Source organism: Sciurus carolinensis, chromosome 9 (assembly GCF_902686445.1).
Source record: "Sciurus carolinensis chromosome 9, mSciCar1.2, whole genome shotgun sequence".
Taxonomy (NCBI): domain Eukaryota; kingdom Metazoa; phylum Chordata; class Mammalia; order Rodentia; family Sciuridae; genus Sciurus; species Sciurus carolinensis.
This window is the reverse complement of record NC_062221.1, coordinates 53,379,743-53,401,392: the sequence shown is the minus strand read 5'-3', so window position 1 is coordinate 53,401,392 and position 21,650 is coordinate 53,379,743. Positions and strand designations below refer to the sequence as shown.

The 21,650-nt window shown below is 37.2% G+C and overlaps 1 protein-coding gene across 1 annotated transcript in view; it reads left to right on the top strand.

Annotated features, from left to right (window-relative positions):
- Positions 1–21,650, top strand: part of Mccc1 (methylcrotonyl-CoA carboxylase subunit 1) — a 61,698-nt gene that overhangs the window by 21,596 nt on the left and 18,452 nt on the right. Inside the window, exons 8-11 of the mRNA XM_047564760.1 lie at positions 5,531–5,642; positions 6,884–6,965; positions 14,665–14,792; positions 20,699–20,882. Of these exons, the coding sequence (XP_047420716.1) occupies positions 5,531–5,642; positions 6,884–6,965; positions 14,665–14,792; positions 20,699–20,882 (506 nt within the window). The remainder of the gene's footprint in view (positions 1–5,530; positions 5,643–6,883; positions 6,966–14,664; positions 14,793–20,698; positions 20,883–21,650) is intronic.

The window sequence follows — 21,650 nt, the reverse complement described above, 5'->3', positions numbered from 1 at the left end:
ACTTAAAGTTTTAGACTCTTATTTTTGTATGAGCCTCTTCCAGGACTCCCTACCTAATTATGTATTTTTAATTTTATCTTCTTTTCCTGAAGGAGGGACCCAAATTGTTTTTATTTCAGGCCCTACAAAACCTGAGCACAACACAGTAAATGAAATTTAATTACAGTTTGATAGTAAAAAAAGCAATAGGAGAGTACAGCATGAGCCACTTCTTGGTAGGAAGTAAGGCAAAAATGGAAGAGGTTATAAATTAAATTAAAGTTTCTTTCCTCAATATCTTTCAAGAAAGAATAGGCTCTCCATCCAAATTAGCATGCTCTTGAGTTGTAAAGGGATCAGCTCGAGCTATTTCAATAACTATAGCTCAATGCCTATGCCATTTTTTCTTGAAGATATAAATTCTTTACTTGTGGAATATTAGCTATACAATGCCTCCAGTTGTAATTTATTCTCCCAATACCTGGAAAATTCCTGGGAATGAAGGACCTGCTGATACATAGCATTTTATTTTCTTGTATATGTTACTTGGCATACTACTTTCCTCATAGTAGTTACTGTAGTATTTTTTTAAATATAGAAGTAATATAAATACATTTTTAAAACTGCAGGAAAATACAGGAGATAAAACAATAAAATACCCTGTAATCTTATTCTCCTAATACAAGTATTAGCATTCCTGTTCTGTAATTTCTAGCAGTAACATTGGAATATCATAATCATACTGTATATACTTTATATACTACTAAATAATTACCTGTTGAACTAATAGAATGTCAGAAGCTGGTCAGGGTGGTGCTGACAACTGAAAAAGTAGATATCAAGATATTTTCCAAATCTGATCAGAACTATTAAGCTTATCTGAGAGATTGGGATAGGAAAATATCTTCAAAGTATACTGTTTTAGAGGGGGAAAAAAATCACATTTCTTCCTTGATTTACATTCAATGCAAATGTAAAATGATGGATTAAAAATATAAATAAGAGGGATTGGGATTGTAGCTCAGTGGTAGAGTGCTTGCCTAGCATGGGTGAGGAATTGGGTTTGAGCCTCAGCACCACATAAAAATAAATAAAAGAAAGGTTAAATTCTTAAAAAAAAAATTATATATATATATATATGTGTGTGTGTGTGTGTGTGTGTGTGTGTGTTAAAATTTCCGTAGTCTTAGAAAACATCAAGGCACTCCTGATAGAATCCAGCCAGACTCCAGCAATGGCTGAATTGGAGTCCCTGGGATTTAATGCACCTCCTGATTCTCAACTACTTCTAAACACTGTGTTCCTGAACCACCAAGTTAGATAAAGTCACACGGAAAAGGGTCATCAGAAAAAGGAAAAACAAGTGATTGGGTGACTACAGAAACCACAACAGAGACCCCAGACTTCCTTGAGCTTCCCTCGTATTTTAAGCAGCCAAAGTAAAGGTGTTTCCATCTTCTGAAAATTCAGAAAAGAGCTGCTGTGTGTCCCTGGTGTGACCCCAATGTGTTCCCTTCATGGCCTCCAGTGCCTGCTGTAGTGTTTCCTTTCCTGGGACAGCTAGAAGATGAGGAAAAACCAGTGAAGTGGTAGAATTTACAACTGGAAATTGACGAATGGTTCAGCTCCAACATGTAAAGAGCTTGAAAGTCATTGCTTCCATCCAGAAAGCAAGCAGAAAACTGAACAAAACAAAAGATAAGCAACATTTAGAGCACTGGTGAACACCACATGGAGCAAACCACCACTCAGAAATCTGTGCAGGCCTGTGAGTTCAGTGCAGCACAGCTGAGATCAACCTTGAAGCAAAAGCTGCTGGAGCTCAAGACATCATGGGAATTTTGCCAAATGCCTGGAGGCTGAGTGTGGACTAGACTGAAAGAGAGAGACCCTATGGGGCACAGATTGAGGGTCCGTTCCACCTTCATGAGCTTTAACTCCAAGAACCCCATTAAGTTCTCACAGTGAAAATCCAAGGAAAGTTTCCTTATGATTTGGGGCAGTGGGCAGAGGGAAAGTAACTATTTTGAAACAGACTCAGAGCATTCTGTTCTTCCCAACAAAAGGATTCCTGACTCCCAGGGAAATGTTGCCAGAGCCTCTTCTGTGCTGGGGGAAAGACAGCTAGCCAGCTCTAACTCCTCTAGCCCTTCTGTTTCATATAAGGGGAAAACATTTTAAAAAGACTAAGAAATACTTCTGAAAGTCACAGCACAAACACAGGCCCACTAAGAGACCATCTCATCACAAGATTATAGAATGCTTTTCCTCCCCCACACTCTACTACCACGTTGCTATGGTCTGAATGTTTATGGCCCTCCAAAATTTTTATGTTGAAACCTAACTCCCAAAATGATGATACTCAGACCTGGGGACTCTGAGAGGTGATTCGACCTTGAAGGCCCCATGCTCCGAAGTGGAATTATTGCCCTTCTAAAAGGCTTGAGAGAAACCATTTGCCTCTTCTCTCTTCTGCCACATGAGGACACTGAAACAAGACACCATTTATAAGGAAGAGGCCCTCACCACACACTGAATCTGCTAGGCCATCCATCTTGGACTTTCTCTCCTCTAGAACTGTAAGAAATACATTTCTGCTATTTATAAATTGCCTAGTCTAAGGTATTTTGTTAGAGCAGCGGGAACAGACAGACTAAGATACATGTCACCAGGGCTCCAGCAGAGTAAGAGTGAATCATAACTGAAGGAGCTATGAAACGCAGACAGTAATTAAGAACTTTTTGGGAAACCCAAAGACAGTAGAGGTAAAAAAAAAAAAAAAATGAAACAAGGACACTAGAAGAAACTGAAACTTCTGGTATCTCCAGCCCCTGCAAATGTGAAGCACAACCTACTTCCTAACCATTTTAATGAAAGACATCACTAAAGTTCTCTTTACCTCAGATCTTATTACCTGATATATCGTGTCCTACTTTTAACAAATAAAATTACAAGGCATGCTAAGGGCCAGAAAAAGTACAATCTAAAAAAGCAAAGTAAGCTTCAGAACCAGACTGAGAGTGACACAAATTTAGAAATGATCAGATAGGGAATTTAAAGTAACTGATTAATATGTTAAAGGCTTTAATGGAACAAGGAGACAACATACAAGAACAGATGGGTAGGGCTGAGGTTGTGGCTCAGTGGTAGAGCACTTACCTAGCATGTGTGAGGCACTGGGTTCGATTCTCAGTCCCACATATAAATAAATAAAATAAAGATCCATTGACAACTAAAAAAAATATGAAAAAAAAAAAGAACAGATGGGTAGGGCTGGGGATGTAGCTCAGTGGTAGAGCGCTTGCCTAGTATGCCCTTGGTTTTATCCCCAGTACTACACGCATGCACACACAAGCACACATACACAAAGACAGATTAGGTAAACAGAGAGGTGAAAATGCTAAAAAAGAATTTTTTAATGGTAGATATCAAAAACACTCTCCCAGGAATACATGCATTTGATGGGCTTATCAGTAACCTAAACTGGGAATACCCAAGGAAAGCATCAGTGATCTTGAACATATATCAATGGAAACTCCTAAACCTATATGGAAAGAGAAATAAGAATGAAAAAAAAAAAAGTCACAGTGAAATAACCAAGAACTGTGAGAGTTTTAAAAAGTATAAAATGTTATTTGAATATCACAAGGAGAAGAGAAAGAGGAGCAGGAGAAATATCTTCAGATATTACTTCAGTAATAACAGCCAAGAATTTTCAAAATTAATAACAGACACTAAATATAGAACCAGGAAGCTCAGAAGAGGACTACCAAGCAGGTTAACTATCTACACATGTGCATTTTGTATTCAGACTTCAGGAAATGAAAGGTAAATAAAAGGAAGCTATGGGGGGGGGGGACACATTACCTATGGAAGATCAAAGATGATAAGCAATCTCATCAGAAATCTTGTAAGCAAGAAGAAAGTAGAATGAAATATGAAGTGTTAAAAAAAAAAAAAAAAAAAGCCCTCCTAGCTTCTGTATCCAGCAAAATCATTCTTTAAATGTGAAGGCTGAATAAAGTCTTTGTAAGAGAAATTAAAGTTGAGGAAATTGGTCACCAGAGGACCTGCCTTGCAAGAGATGTTCAACAGAAGCTCTTCAAAAAGAAGGAAAATGATATAGGTCAGAAACTCAGGTCTACATAAGAAAGGAAGAGAATTAGAGAAGGAGTAAATGATGATAAAGTCTCTTCTCTTTCTTATTCTAAATTGATCTAGCTGATTACTGCAAGGGGCTTGGGATGTGACCCAGTTGTAGAGCACATGTAGGGTCCTGGGTTCCATCCCCAGCACCACACAAAAGTAATAATAATAGTGACGATAACAACAATGTGTTTGATGATTTTAGCTTCTGGATAAATGAGATGAAGAGGAAATGATCAACAAAGCAAGAATTTTTAAAAAAAATTATCTCCATGTATTTGGTCAAGAGAATGTGTTAGACGAGTTGGAAAATTTTAAAATGGAACATTCAGGAAAGATAATGTATGAAGACGATGAATGGTTTCAAGTAGTTAAATGAGGTGCTTCATGAAGTAAACAAAAATGAATAGAAATGACTCATTGTGCTGAAACAGTACATTTACAAGACTTCCTGGCTTTATTTCTCTATGTTTGTCAACTTTTATTTCAAAAAGTAATGGAAAAAAATTGCATTCTACTCCTTTCCACATTAGGGTGGTGAAGATGTGAGTTGAACTGTTGTGTGGATGTGTCAAAACAAACCTGCTGATCACCAAGTGGCCTGCCTTAACCTTATTTTCATAAGTACTGTGTACTTTCACTCTTAATATGATTTATCTTAATTTTACCATTTTATTCTTTACATTAAAGTGCCTGCATGTGTGTGGTTATGGGGATTAAGCCCAGACCCTTACGCGTGCTAAGCACATGCTCTACTCCTGAATTATATTCCCAGCCTGTGTTATTCTTAAGATACTAATGATCTGTACTTATTTATTATTTCACTTATTTCTTAAACTTTTTGTGGTTAAATTATTTTTATTTCAGGCTTCCATAGTTTATAAAATCTGACCATAAGAGCTACTCATTAAAAGTTTCCATTGGTGGTGAAACATGTGAAATACGACTAGTTTGTGATTTATTTTTATTTTTATTTTTACAGACTGCATTTTGATTCAATGTACACAAATGGGGTACATCATTTCATTTCTGTGGTCGTGCACGATGTTTGTGATTTTTAATATAGTCAAATGAATCGGTCTCTTCCTTGACAATTTGTACTTTTTGTGATTCACCCTTATTTTTAGTCTCCTCTATTTTTAGTCTTTTTTCTTATTTGCCAGTCATTTCATATAAGTAAATATTTTCTCTTTAATGTTTATCATATAAATGAAACTTTTTCATTGAGTTTTCATGATATTATAGTTCTGTTTGTAAATCCATAATCTCTATTCCAAGGTCAAAATTAGCTCTTCCTTAAAGAAGGCAAAAATCAAGGAATCCTTGCCACCATGGCCAACAGTTTTGAGTTAATTAATGTAATATTTGTCACCCCTAAAGTACGTGTGTATTTGCTTTTAAATAGGCATGTAGAAGTCCAGGTATTTGGAGATCACCATGGCAATGCAGTGTACTTATTTGAAAGAGACTGTAGCGTGCAGAGGCGACATCAGAAGATCATTGAGGAAGCCCCAGCGGTAAGGATGTTGAAAGGAATTAGTAAGCATCTTTATAGTGTAAACCTTATCCTCACATCAGAAATCTGTGAAGCTAGTGACTCCCACCCCTCGAAGTCCTGCTGGATGACAGTTTCCCAGCAGTGATGTAATGATAAGGTCTCCCTGCAGATGAGGAGGGCATTGGTGAGCTAGGGCTACAAACAACAGGGTCATGGTCTTTCTGGGTGGAATCTGGGAAAATCTACTGTGATCAAGTGTCTGATTTAGAGTGAGCAGCTGGACAGTGAGGATTCAGTGCACATTTTAAGTTGTAATTAACTAGAATTTATTAAAGCAATGGAATGGAATGCTCGGATTAATTGAATGTGTTTTTTTATCGAGAGAACATTTTTAGCAACTATTTGGACGTTCCTAAGATATGTTAGCCATCTTCCTACCTTAAAGAGGAGGAAAGAGGGTCAACTCTTTTGCCCCTAACATTAATTTTTTTTTACATATCTCCAAATCTTGCTCTTAATAGGTTTAGGTTGTTGTCTGGGTTAAGACCACACTGTGAGGACTTTGTATTTTTGAATTTATATTTGTTTTGGTCCTGCTACTGCCTTGGGTTAGATACATTTTTTTGTTTTGTTTTGTTTTTTGTTTTTTTTTTTCCAATAAGTGTTTCCAAAAAAATCAGGGATGTGAGATTTCTAGTTTTTCAATGTAATTTCTGTTGCAAAGTACATTATACCATTTGAAGTACATGTCAACAATAATTTCAGTAAAGCCTTATTTTCAAGCAGTGATTGCTTAAATGTATACCTAAAGAGCACTGTTGTAACATGTTAAAAACTTTGCTTGCTTATTCATTTTATGAACCTCGCTTATTAATTTGGAATCTTTAAGGGTTCCTTTTATTTCAAGAATAATTAAGCGCATGATTCAGATTACTCTCATTCTGAGGCAAAATGAGGGTCATTGAAAGTTTTCATATTAATACTTGTAATTTTTCATATAGGTATAAAAGTTATTCTGTATATGACATAAAGGTAAGCAAATATGCTGAGTGATACCTGTGATTCAAAGAAATCACAAGTAGAACTATTAAATTTTGGTATATTGACAGTTAAACTGTCCTGAGGAAGTATATAACATTAACTTTTTATCTTTATCTTTTTAATTCAGTTATTTGATACCTAAAATGTAATATTGCATTTTAGTGGAAATATCCAGTAAGAAAAGGTACTAAAGAAAAAATTTTTAAATTTTTTTCACAGCCTGGTATTAAACCTGAAGTAAGACAAAAGCTTGGAGAAGCTGCAGTCAGAGCTGCTAAAGCTGTAAATTATGTTGGAGCAGGTATGTTAACTGAAGAGTCAAAAGTAATTATTTTTGTTTCAAAAGGAAAGAGAACATACTGTTGAAATCAGTGACTTCACGCTTCTTTGATAATATCCACAGTAAAAAATACATGAAAAAAATTTTTTGTAGTTGTAGATGGACAGCCTGTCTTTATTTTTTATTTATTTATTTTATTGTATACAAATGGATACATGTTGTTTCTCTATTTGTACATAGAGTCAAGGCATACCATTTGTGTAATCATACGTTTACATAGGGCAATGATGTTTGATTATTTTTTCCCTTCCCCCCCACCCCTCCCACCCCTCTTTTCCCTCTATACAGTCCTTCTTTCCTTCATTCTTACCACTCTCCTTATCCCTAACCCTAAACCTAACCCTAAACCTAATGCTAACCCCTCCCACCCCCCATTATATGTCCTCATCTGCTTATCAGCGAGATCATTCGTCCTTTAGTTTTTTGAGATTGGCTTATCTCACTTAGCCTGATATTCTCCAATTTCATCCATTTCCCTGCAAATGCCATAATTTTACCATTCTTCATGGCAAAGTAATATTCCATTGTATATATATGCCACAGTTTCTTTATCCATTCATCAACTGAAGTGCATCTAGGTTGGTTCCACAATCTGGCTATGGTGAATTGAGCAGCAATGAACATTGATGTGGCTGTATCTCTGTAATATGCTGATTTTAAGTCCTTTGGGTATAGGCCAAGGAGTGGGATAGCTGGGTCAAATGGTGTTTCCATTCCAAGCTTTCTGAGGAATCTCCATACTGCTTTCCAGAGTGACTGCACTAATTTGCAACCCCACCAGCAATGTATGAGTGTTCCTTTTTCACCACATCCTCGCCAACACCTATTGTTGCTTGTGTTCTTGATAATCGCCATTCTAATTGGGGTGAGATGAAATCTTAGGGTAGTTTTGATTTGCATTTCCCTTATTACTAGGGATGTTGAACATTTTTTCATATATCTGTTGATTACTTGTACATCTTCTTCTGTGAAGTGTTTGTTCATTTCCTTAGCCCATTTGTTGATTGGATTATTTGTATTCTTCGTGTAGAGTTTTTTGAGTTCTTTATAGATTCTGGAAATTAGCGCTCTATCTGAAGTATGGTTGGCAAAGATACAGGCTCTCTCTTCACATTGCTGATAGTTTCCTTTGCTGAGAGAAAGCTTTTTAGTTTGAATCTATCCCAGTTGTTGATTCTTGCTTTTATTTCTTGTGCTATGGGAGTCCTGTTAAGGAAGTCTGATCCTAAGCCAACAAGTTGAAGATTTGGACCTACTTTTTCTTCTATAAGATGCAGGGTCTCTGGTCTGATTCCGAGGTCCTTGATCCATTTTGAGTTGAGTTTTGTGTAGGGTGAGAGATAGGGGTTTAATTTCATTCTGTTGCATATGGTTTTCCAGTTTTCCCAGCACCATTTGTTGAAGAGGCTATCTTTTCTCCATTGCATATTTTTGGAACCTTTGTCTAGTATGAGAAAATTGTATTTATTTGGGTTTGTGTCCATGTCCTCTATTCTGTACCATTGACCTACCTATCTATTTTGGTACCAATACCATGCCGTTTTTGTTACTATTGCTTTGTAGTAGAGTTGAAGATCTGGTATTGCAATACCCCCTGCTTCGCTCTTGCTACTGAGGATTGCTTTAGCTATTCTAGGTTTTTTATTCTTCCAGATGAATTTCATAATTGCTTGCTCTATTTCTGCAAGGTGCATCATTGGGATTTTAATTGGAATTGCACTGAATCTGTATAGCACTTTAGGTAGTATAGCCATTTTGACAATATTAATTCTGCCTATCCAGGAACATGGGAGATCTTTCCATCTTCTAAGGTTTTCTTGAATTTCTTTCTTTAGTGTTCTGTAGTTCTCATTGTAGAGGTCTTTCACCTCTTTTGTTAGATTGATTCCCAAGTATTTTATTTTTTTCGAGGCTATTGTGAATGGGGTAGTTTTCCTAATTTCTCTTTCTGAAGATTCATCACTTATGTATAAAAATTCATTGGATTTATGAGCATTGATCTTGTAACCTGCTACTTTACTGAATTCACTTATGGGTTCTAAAAGTTTTCTGGTGGAATTTCCAGGTTCCTCTAAATATATAATCATGTCATCAGTGAACAGGGATAGTTTGAGTTCTTCTTTTCCAATTCGTATCCCTTTAATTTCTTTGGTTTGTCTAATTGCTCTGGCTAGAGTCTCAAGGACGATGTTGAATAGAAGTGGTGAAAGAGGGCATCCCTGCCTTGTTCCAGTTTTTAGGGGGGACGCTTTCAGTTTTTCACTATTTAGAATGATATTGGCCATGGGCTTAGCGTAGATTGCCTTTATAATCTTAAGGAATGTTCCCCCCACCCCAATTTTTTCTAGTGTTTTGAGCATGAAGGGATGCTGTATTTTATCGAATGCTTTTTCTACATCTATTGAAATAATCATGTGATTCTTAACTTTAAGTCTGTTGATATGGTGAATGACATTTATTGATTTCCGAATGTTGAACCAACCTTGCATCCCTGGGATAAAACCCACTTGATCGTGGTACACTATCTTTTTAATATATATTTGTATGCGATTTGCTAAAATTTTGTTGAGAATTTTGCGTCGATGTTCATTAGGGATATTGGTCTGAAATTTTCTTTCCTCGATGTGTCTCTGTCTGGTTTAGGTATCAGGGTGATACTGGCTTCATAGAATGAGTTTGGGAGGGTTCCCTCCTCTTCTATTTCATGGAATACTTTGAGGAGTATTGTAATGAGCCTTTCTTTAAAGGTTTTGTAGAACTCGGCTGAGAACCCATCTGGTCCCGGACTTTTCTTTGTTGGTAGGCTTTTGATGACCTCTTCTATTTCATTGCTTGAAATTGGTTTATTTAAGTTGTGTATGTCCTCCTCGTTCAGTTTAGGTAATTCATATGTCTCTAGAAATTTGTTGATGTCTTCGAGGTTTTCTGTTTTGTTGGAGTATAGATTTTCAAAATAGCTTCTAATTATGTTTTGTATTTCAATCGTGTCTGTTGTGATGTTTCCTTGTTCATTCCGAATTTTAGTAATTTGAGTTTTCTCCCTCTTTCTCTTTGTTAGTGTGGCTAAGGGTTTATCAATTTTATTTTTTCAAAGAACCAACTATTTATTTTGTTAATTTTTCCAATTGTTTCTTTTGTTTCAATTTCGTTGATTTCGTCTCTGATTTTAACTATTTCCTGTCTTCTATTACTTTTGGTATTGGTCTGCTCTTCTTTTTCTAGCGCTTTGAGCTGTAGTGTTAAGTCGTTTATTTGTTGATTTCTACTTCTTTTTTTTAATGCGCCCCATGAAATAAATCTTCCTCTAAGTACTGCTTTCATAGTGTCCCAGAGATTTTGATATGATGTGTCTTTGTTCTCGTTTACTTCTAAGAATTTTTTTATTTCCCTCCTGATGTCTTCTGTTATCCATTCATCATATAATAGTGTATTATTTAATCTCCAGGTATTGGAGAAGTTTCTGTTTTTTATTCTGTCATTTATTTCTAATTTCAATCCATTATGATCTGATAGAGTACAAGGTAGTATCTCTATCTTCTTGTATTTGCTAACAGTAGCTTTGTGGCATAAAATATGGCCTATTTTAGAGAAGGATCCATGTGCTGCTGAGAAGAAAGTGTATTCGTTCTTTGTTGGATGGTATATTCTATATATGTCCGTTAAGTCTAAATTGTTGATTGTGTTGTTGAGATCTATAGTTTCTTTATTCAATTTTTGTTTGGACGATCTATCCAGTGGTGAGAGAGGTGTGTTAAAATCGCCTAGTATTATTGTGTTGTGGTCTATTTGATTTCTGGAATTGAGAAGGATTTGTTTGACGTACGTGGATGAGCCAATGTTCGGGGCATAGATATTTATGATTGTTATGTCTTGCTGATTTATGCTTCCCTTAAGCAGCATGTAATGTCCTTCTTTATCCCTTCTGACTAGTTTTGGTTTGAAGTCCACATTATCTGAAATGAGGATACTCCAGCTTTTTTGCTGTGTCCGTGTGCATGGTATGTTTTTCCCCATCCTTTCACCTTTAGTCTATGGGTATCTCTTTCTATGAGATGAGTCTCTTGCAGGCAGCATATTGTTGGATTTTTCTTTTTAATCCAATCTGCCAGTCTATGTCTTTTGATTGATGAGTTCAGGCCATTAACAGTCAGGGTTATTATTGTGATATGATTTGTATTCCCAGTCATTTGACTCATATTTGTTTTTGACATGATTTGGTTTCTCCTTTATTTGGCTATTCCTTTAGGCTAGCGCCTCCTGTTGCTGATTTGCATCGTTGTTTTTCATCTCTTCCTCATGGAATATTTTGCTGAGAATGTTCTGTAATGCTGGCTTTCTTTTTATAAATTCCTTTAGCTTTTGTTTAGCATGGAAGGATCTTATTTCATCGTCAAATTTGAAGGTAAGTTTTGCTGGGTATAAGATTCTTGGTTGGCATCCGTTTTCTTTCAGGGCTTGGTAAATGTTATTCCTGGCCCTTCTAGCTTTTAGGGTCTGGATTGAAAAATCTGCTGATATTCTTATTGGTTTCCCTCTGAATGTAATTTGATTCTTTTCTCTCGCGGCCTTTAAAATTCTGTCTTTATTTTGTATGGTAGGTATTTTCATAATAATGTGCCTTGGTGTGGGTCTGTTGTAATTTTGTATGTTTGGAGTTCTTTAAGCCTCTTGTACTTGGTTTTCCATTTCATTCTTCAGATTTGGGAAATTTTCTGATATTATTTCATTGAATAGATTGTTCATTCCTTTGGTTTGTTTCTCTAAGCCTTCCTCAATCCCATTAATTCTTAAATTTGGCCTTTTCATGATATCCCATAATTCTTGTAGATTCTGTTCATGATTTCTTACCATCTTCTCTGTTTGGCCAACTTTGTTTTCAAGATTAAATAATTTTTCTTCAATGTCTGAGGTTCTGTCTTCCAGGTGTTCTATCCTATTGGTTATGCTTTCTATGGAGTTTTTAACTTGGTTTATTGTTTCCTTCATTTCAAGTATTTCAGTTTGTTTTTTTTTTTTTAGTATCTCTAACTCTTTATTGAAATGATCTCTTGCTTCCCGTATTTGCTCTTTTAACTGTTGATTGGTGCGATCATTTAATGCCTGCATTTGCTCTTTCATCTCCTCCTTCAATGCCTGCATTTGCTCTTTCATCTCCACATTTGCTTCCCTGATCATTTTAATTATGTACATTCTGAACTCCCTTTCTGACATTTCTTCTGCTGTGCTGTCATTCGGTTTTATTGATGTAGTATCTAGGTTTGTTTGGGACATTTTCTTCCCTTGTTTTCTCATATTGGTCAGCTGTCAGTGGGACCCTGAGATATTGCAGATTTCCTCTATTGGCTTATAGTGTCCCGGTAGATTTCCAGTGTATCACCTCCCCGCCTTCAGTAGCCTGATATCTTGGAGGAATTTGATAATGCAGTGCATCCGAAGAAAGCTGCCCCTAGCCCCCTACTGGTTCCAGGGTTTGGAGCTGGCTCTGTGGGGAAAGGCTCTCACTGGGGGCTTGCACCGTGCAGCTGGCCGTGTGGGAGGAGCCCATCGCTGGAGTGAGGAAGGCTACCTGGGGAAGACTCTAGCTGCCCTGCCCTGTTCTGATAAGCCACCCCTATCTGTGCCTGCTGCCCAGGCCAAGTTTCGCCCAGTCGGGGAGACTCACCCTGTGACTCTATTTTTGTCCAAGTCTCTCAAAGCCTCCCCTTCTTGAGTCCTGGGTTCTGGAGCAACTGGAGATGCAGTCACCCTCTAGGCCGCCATCTTGGATCACCCCGTGGAAAGAGCCTGAGGCCGGAGTGGGCAGAGCCGCCTGGAGAAGTCTCTGGCTGCCCTGCCGTGATCCCAGAGGCTGCTTGCGGATCGAAGCTCTCCGTTGGCTCGGGGACTTGTGGCTGGTTCTATGTAGAAAGCCTCTCACTGGGCGGTCTGCTCCGAGAAGCTAGCCTTGAAAGGCACCTCCCACCGCAGGGGTCCAGGCTGCTTGGGGAAGTCTCTGGCTGCCCTATCCTGGTCCCTGAAGCTGCTTGCGTGCTGGAGTACGCTGTGCTGCGCTGGCTCCGGGACTTGGAGCTTGTTCTGGTCAGAAAGGCTCTCACTAGGGGGCCCGCTCTGAGAACCTGGAGAAGCTGGCTGTGTGGGCGGGGCCCACCGCTGGAGTGTGCAGGGCTGCCTGTGGATGACTCTAGCTGCCCTGCCCGGCTCCGATAAGCCACTTCTATCTGGGCCTGCCACCCGGCCGAGCTTTACCCAGTGGGCAGACTCACCCGTGGCTCTATTTCAGTCCGAGTCTCTCAATGCCTCCCCTTCTTAACTCCTGGGTTCTGGAGCGACTGGGGGTGCAGTCACCCTCTAGGCCGCCATCTTGGATCGCCCTTTATTTATTTTTATATGTAGTGACTAAGGATCGAACCCAGTGCCTCACATATGCTAGGCATGCACTCTATCACTGAGCCCCAGCCCCAGCCCCAAGAAATACTTTTTATATTGAGACCCATTGTGCACACATAGGTGATTGTAATTGTATATATACATATTTGAAACAAATATTTCACCATTACTTGCCCTGATTATATATGAGTTTTTATATTTTCTATTCCTTCTTTCTTTCTTTCTTTCTTTATTTTGGTACCAGGGATTGAACTCGGTGGTACTCAACCACCGAGCCACATCCCCAGCCCTATGTTTTGTATTTTGTTTAGAGACAAGGTCTCACTGAGTTGCTTAGTGCCTCACTGTTTCTGAGACTGGCTATGAACTCCAGATCTTCCTGCCTCAGCCTCCTGAGTCACTGAGATTACAGGCATGCACCACCGTGCTTGGCTTCCTATTCTATTTTTAAATGAAATTACTGAACTTATTTTTTGCTTAAAGTTTGAAAAATAAACTTGGAGTAGTTTTTTGGTTTGGGGTTGTTGTTGTTTTGTTTTTGTATTGCTGGAGGTTTGAACCCAAGTCCTCATGCATGCTAGGCAAACTCTCTACCACTGAGCTTTAGAGCAGTTCACTGCAAAATTGAATAGAAATTCACAGAGTTCTCATATATACCTATACTTAAAATAAGGTTAGTTGTTTAAAATTCAACCTTAGTATATGTAAAGGGAGGCTTGCCTAGCATGTGTGAGGCCCTGGATTTGATCCCAGCACTGCAGGAAAAAAGTGGGGAGGGCATTGTAGGTCTTTATAGAGTGCTGATAGATAAAACGTTAATATATGGCTTAGTTGCTAGACCTTTTGGTGTGTCACCTGCAAAAGGAAACTTCCAAGAAACTTCCACAGTCGGGGAAAAAATGTGGTTTTTTTCCCAGAGAGTTGGAATGAGATGGAATATCATGATGTGAGGCTCTGGGGATCATGGTACTGTAGTGCAGTCACACATGGTCCACTCATGCTCTCACTACAACAGCTGAAACTGATTCGTAATTTGGGTTTACCATTTGCTCACAGCCCCAAATATACTTTTCCATTGCTAAATCTTATGCAGTTCCCTACTTTTAACTGACACTTATTTGCTGCTGAATGTGAGATGTTTTCTTCCTTAAATGCAAAATGTTTACCATTAATTGAAGACATCCATAGAACTCAATATGCTACATCATGGAAAATCTTGATTTGCTACTGATTTAATATTATCAAAAGGTAACCATTGTATTTTATCTTCTAGGAACTGTGGAGTTTATTATGGATGCAAAACACAATTTCTACTTCATGGAGATGAATACAAGGCTGCAAGTGGAACATCCGGTTACAGAGATGATCACAGGAACTGACTTGGTAGAGTGGCAGCTTAGGGTGAGAATATTTTTTCTTTTGAAGATCAGTCTCGAAGGAGCTAGGATGCCATTCAGTGGTAGAGTACTTGTCTAGCATGAATGGGGCCCAAGGTTTGACCCCCAGCACCACATACAGATAATAATAATAGTAGTAAATAAAGATCAGTCCTGAAAATATATTACCTCTGACCTCCTAAAAGAGGTATCACTTTGCTGTGATGCTGTTGGCACTTTAGGGACTCCAGTTCCTGATTTCACTTAGACACCAGACAAACCAGCAGTTTAGGTTCATCACTTAGAGTTGTGATGAACATGGTCTCAAGGCCAAAGCTTTGTGGTCTATTTAAGGCCTCAGCATTCTGGCCCATATCATCATTAGATTTTAGAGGCAGGACAGATGCTAGCCATGATGAAATGAGTTTAAGGCAGAGTTGAGAATGAAGAGCCAGAGAATGATCTAGACCAATAGAATGAGCCACATAAAGTCTTGATTTGTAAACTGTTCCCAGCTCTTGAGTAAATGTTCATTCTAGTAGCTATTCAGAGTAAATACTTAGAAACTTTTAAAGCATTTTGACATGGCTATGACATGCCTTCTATATTTTACAAAAAGAAATACACCCATAACTATTCTTTTACTATGAATTGTTTGAGAAGCACTAGTGTAAACCAGAGTTCCCTAAAGCATATCCTTCAAATATTAATAATAATAGCTTAGTCTGTTTTTGTACTCTTCATTGAAAACAGTTGACTTTACCTTTTTTAATTCCCCCTTTTTTGATTCCCCTTTTTTAATATGAAAGAATATATTTGTTTGTTTTTTGCAATGTTAGGGATTGAACTCAGGGACTCACACATGCTAGACAAACTCTCTACGACTAAGGTACATCCCCAGCCCCAGCTCCCCCAATTTTAAGTAGTATCAGTCTAAATTATGTTTTTCCATGCTGCAATATTGAAGTCTTGATTATTTTAATACCTTTGTCTTTTCAGAACTCCCATGGGCAATAATATCATGTTCCTTTTACGGTCCCTTGGGGATGTTTGGTGGTTTTAACAAACCAAAAGATTCTTCTAGGCCTGTTTAGCCTTGGTACTAATGAAAAAACAAACTAACTAACTAAAAAAAAAAAAAAAGAAAACCAGATATATCAGGCCAGTAAGTGGTAGTGAATATCAGGAAGAACTAGTGAATTAGAAAATTTCTGGCAAGAGTGATTATGTTTCCCAAATTCAAAGAAATGGAAGATATTTTTCTCTAAAGCAATAACCAAGAGAGTCTAGACTTTTGAAATCATAGAGGATAAAAGGTTTCTAAGGATGGAGGAAGCAGAAAGTTTTGGATATGAGGGAAATCAGCATTATTTCTGAAACTCAGGAAATTACATTAGCCTATCAAGTTTCTTCAGAAAGAGAAGTCTTCTGTCATCTGAGGAAAGAGTCTTAGAAGAGTTAGGGAAACTGCTGGAACCATCTTACAGAGTTCAGGGCACTTCATAGTCTGGCAAAATGGAACCAAGGGAATTCTACATTTGATGAGTTGAAGTTTGAACTCAGAGACCTGCCTCTGGAGTCAAAGGCGTCTTAGAATGTGGGTTCCATGATGTGGACATACTGGTTCAGGCTACAGGTACAGATGGTTACCAGTGTTCAGAAGCTGGTGAAAACATTCAAGGTCAGGGGTTCCAAAGGGTCACTATATAAGCCTCAGAGAATCCAAATGGCATAGAATTCTAAGTACCTACAGGGCTAGTTGGGACCAGTCTCTCTTGGGCTCAGATGGAAACAGTCTCAGGAAAATAGGCAAAGATAACACAGCTCAAAATGGGTCTAAATGGTTAGAAATAGATCACATCTTAGAATATGGATACATGGCCATTCAAATTTTTCTTTTTAAAATATTTTTAGTTATAGATGGACACAATACCTTTATTTTATTCATTTATGTGTGGTGCCAAGTATCAAACCCAGTGCCACACACATACTAGGCAAGTGCTCTACCACTGAGCTACAACCCCAACACTCAAATTTTTCTTTTTTATATTAAAAACAGATAGAACTCTTTATTAAAATGTTAAAGATAATTTCATTAAAAGGATAGGAATGAAATAATACCAAGTAACACGTAGTGCTTACTGTATGCCAGGCATTTTTCTCTGAAGCATGGAGAGGGTAATCCATTAAGTTCTAAGTTTTCAATTCTGTGGATATTTTAACAGACACAGATGCATTAAAATGGTTTGGAAATCATAATCTAGGGCTAATATATCCTTTATTATCATAAAAACAAAAATGTAAATTTTCCCACATGTAGGACACTGGGATAATGTGATATCTTTTACATATATATAAACCATCTTATAAATAGTACATTTGGCAAATAATGACATCCTTTTGTACATTACAAAATATACAAAGAAACAATTTTCATGACCTCTTAAATAATTAATTTTGGCAGAAAAGAACAAAATACTTGTAACCTTCAAACAAAGGATTGTATTACATTTTTTGCATGTGGTGTCAGTTTCACGTGACATGGTTTGTTTTGGCATTGTCTCTGTTCTTGCCATTTGAGAATAATACAGCTTCTCATGTCAACTGATATGATATCATCTTGGACATGAGTAGGTCTAGGAGTATTGCATGCTCTTCCTGAAGATAGTTTCTCATTGCATCTTTTAGGTATGCTAAGCAGATGTTTCTTTTGAAGTCCAAAAAATTTCTTTCTTTCTTTCTTTGTCTTTCTTCACAGTTGTGTGAATAATCCATGCATTTACAATTCACATATCAATTACTTGAGTGAACAAAAACCAAAGCCATTTTTACCTCTAACAGAAGTAGAATATTTGGAAGTCAACAAATCATGTTTGTGCATAGCACCACTGAGATTGTTACAGGCACCTACTGTCTTTGTTTGAGTCACACTGACTCCACTCTTTCTTTTTCATTTCCACTGTTGAACTTTGCCAAGTTGTCCCACTATGTCATAATTCAATCCAACAATGACATATTTATTATTTAACTACTTTGCAATGAGAATTTCATTATTTGTATCAAATATGATCATATGACCCACTGACTTGTTTTTCTTCATGGTGCCTCTAACTTGGAAACAAATATTTCTTCCTCTTTCTTTTTTTTTTTTTTTTTTTTTTGAAGTGGGAGCGCTGGGGGCACTCAACCACTGAGCCACATCCCCAGCCCGCTTTTGTGTTTTATTTAGAGACAGGATCTCACTGAGTTGCTTAGGGCCTCACTAAGTTGCTAAGGCTGGCTTTGAACTCACAACCCTCCTGCCTCAGTTTCCTGAGCTGCTGAGATCACAGGCTTGTGCCACCTCACTCTGCAGAATTCAATGTTTCAAAGGTGTACCAACAAGTCATACTTAGTGAATAAATTGCCAAAGGAAAAAAAAAAAGCATGACTGGGTTCTCTATCACTTCAAACATTTGTAGAACTCCCTTACTCCCAAGCAAAGGACCATCATTGGGTTCTTCTCGAGCACTTTTTCCAAGTTAAAGTCATAACAATATCTCGATATTCCTCACTGTGCCCAGAATGTGTAACCAAATCTTATGGGCTTACCTCTTATAAATTGTTTCAGTGAATTGTGTCCATAATATCTGATAATCATTTTATCCTCTGTCAAACATTCTTCAAAGAAACCAAAGGTCATGATGACTTTTGAATCATCTTTATTAGAAGATGAATTTGAAAACATTTATCTTCCATGTTGTCATTCATTATTGTTGCAAAAATATATGATACTTTCCAGCTCCTGGAAATAATTTCTTGACATTGCATTTTGATACTAGACATACCGAAATCTTCATCATTTGATCAGTAGTTTCTTATGGAAGGCAGCTTATGATAATTTTGTTATGAAAATATAATAATTCCTAGAAGTATTTAACTCATCTAAGTATTTCAAATGTGTGCTTACCTTCTGCAGAATAGTATGCATCATCTATTTCAGGTGTCAATATTTCTTAAAAAATCTCCAGGCTGGCCAGGTGCGGTGGTACACACCTGTAATCCTAGTGACTGGGGAGGCTGAGACAGGATGATTGCAAGTTCAAAGCCAGCCTTAGCAATGGAGAGGCTCTAAGCAACTCAGTGAGACCCATCTCTAAATAAAATACAAAAAATAGGATTGGGGGTGTGGCTCAGTGGTTGAGTGCCCCTGAGTTCACTCCCCAGTACCAAAAAAAAAAAAAAATCTCCAGGCTGAAATACTCTAATGGAATTCCTCATTTTTCTCAAGTATTCAGAATCAGTGTTTTTTGTAATACATTCTTTTTTTTCCCCCTTTTGTACCAGGAATTGAACCCAGGGGTGTTTACTCACTGAGCCACATCCTCAGCCTTTATTTTTATTTTGAGACAGGATCTCACTAAGTTGCTTAGGGCCTCGATAAATTGCTGACTTTGAACTTGAGATCCTCCTGCCTCAGCCTCCCAAACCACTGGGATTACAGGAGTGCACCACCACAATTGGCTCTAATATATTCTTTAGAGTAGGGATACACAGGTCACAACTTGTCAACAAAATAACCACAAGTAGCAATGCATTAGAATTTGTCATGTAGCAGTACAGTGCATGATACATTACTAAGAATATACATTGTTCCTGTGTCCTTTTTATAGGACAGCAGCTTCTGAACATTGATCATTTGAAATACAATGCATTCTTTGAAATAAAATCATGACCTAGTTCCAGAAAATACTTTATTGTGTGCATTTCCTATATTACATATCAGTTATGTACATAATATTTTGTTCAGTTTAACATTTAGTAAAAGTAACTTTTGTTGTAAAATTTGTGCCATTTTCACAGTGAATTTTAAAATATTTCAAACACTGTAATCATTACCTATTACTTTCCTCGAAAAAATAGAACACTACAAACATAATAATTATTTCAAAGTTACCATTGGTAAATGGTATATTTGTTGCTCAATTTAAGTTTTTAATAGGTGTCCCACATCTGGGATAATGAGACAAAAAGCATGCCCGGGTCCCAATGAGTGTAGAGACAGAGTTTGAACCCAAGGAGTAAGGAATGAAATACTACCATAACGGCACTTAGTTCCTTTTCCTCTCATTCTCAACAACTGTGGTTCCTGATCTTTCCTATTTATAGATTCAAAGAGATGAAACATTTTCTTCTGTTTTATACTTACCTGTTTAGCTCAGGACATGCTAAGTTACTGAGAGTCTTTTATCCTGTATCTATATGACTTCCTCAGGTTGTCATTATCTCATCTTGAGGAAACGCTTGAAGAAGAGGGTAAAGAGAGAAAGTGACCAAATATCCTTCATTAGCCTTTTCCAAGTTGTACTAGGTGAAGAGAAAAATTCATTGTTTTTGTACGTAAGAGCCAAAATAGTAATTATTATAGTAGCAATAAACAATAAAAATGATCCTGTTTATAATCTGGTATTACACATAAACATAATAAACTTAAAACCCATGATGTTGGGGCTGGGGCTGTAGCTCAGTGGTAGAACGCTTGCCTAGCATGTGTGAGGCACTGGGTTTGAGTCTCATCACTACATATAAATAAATAAAATAAAGGTCCATTGACAACTAAAACCAAAAAGTGTTTTAAAAAGATTTTGATCATGTTAAACAAATGTTGATTTTTATATTTGCAAATTAGTCATCAGTTTACCTTTCTCCACTTAAAATCTCTAGGAAACCCCTTGTAATTAATACATGATTCCCAGGCTGCATGTTTTTAAATCTGTTTTTGTTTTGCTGAGTATTCAAGTGAATGGATAAATCATAGTTTTCATTTGACTGTATTGCAAAGTCCATTGTACACTTTCTATAGGAAAAAAAAAGATAGAACCATTGACTTACCAAGTGTTGTAACTGCCATAATTCATATTTTCCTAAGAGGCAATATTCATCTATTATCAGATTGCAGCAGGAGAAAAGATTCCATTGAGCCAGGAAGAAATACCTCTGCAAGGCCATGCCTTTGAGGCTAGAATATATGCAGAAGATCCTAACAATAACTTCATGCCAGGGGCTGGACCACTGGTGCACCTCTCTACCCCTCAGGCGGACCTTTCCACTAGGATTGAAACTGGAGTACGGCAAGGTAAAGTGAAATGAAAAGTATCTCTTGTTAAACTTCTAGTAACATTTTTTTGTTTTTGGTTTTTTTTTTTTTTTCCTTTGAGACAGGATCTTACTGTATTACTCAGCTGACCTTGAACTTGGAGGCTCAAGTGATTCTCCTGCCTCAGCTGGGACTACAGGCGCCACCATTGTGCCTGCCTTTGGTACATTATTTATTTTGGGGTAGAGGCTTATGGAAATGTCTGGCATGTTTTAAAGTAAGGGACTTAATTGATTTTTCATCAAGTTTTTCTTTTTCCTTCTATAATAGTTATTTTTAAAGCATAATTACTATTTTAAACAATGTACACTTGATTTGAAATACAACATACTTGGCAAAACTTTACCAAGAAAAATTTCATATCTGTTGTTTTATTATTTAACTCTGCCTCATTCTAAAAGTGATTAAAGGTGACTGTGATTACTACAACAATGTAGGCACTCTGCCTTCAAGGAACTTAAAGTCAAGTTGGAGAATTAAGTATAAACACTATAAGCTAAATAATAATTTTAAAAAACAGATTACAATAGAAAGGAACAGTGCAAGAGCTTTCATAGTTCAGCATATGATCAAATGACATTGGTTATAACTTAACTCTTTAGCACCTCCTATCTATCTACAGGTACTATTCTTTGTGATTTTTTGAATGGGCCTCTTTCAACATGAGTCCCACCTTCCTTATGAGAAGGCATTTTTACCATTCCCATTTTTGAGGTGAAGAAAGTAGGTCACAAGAGGAGTTAAGTG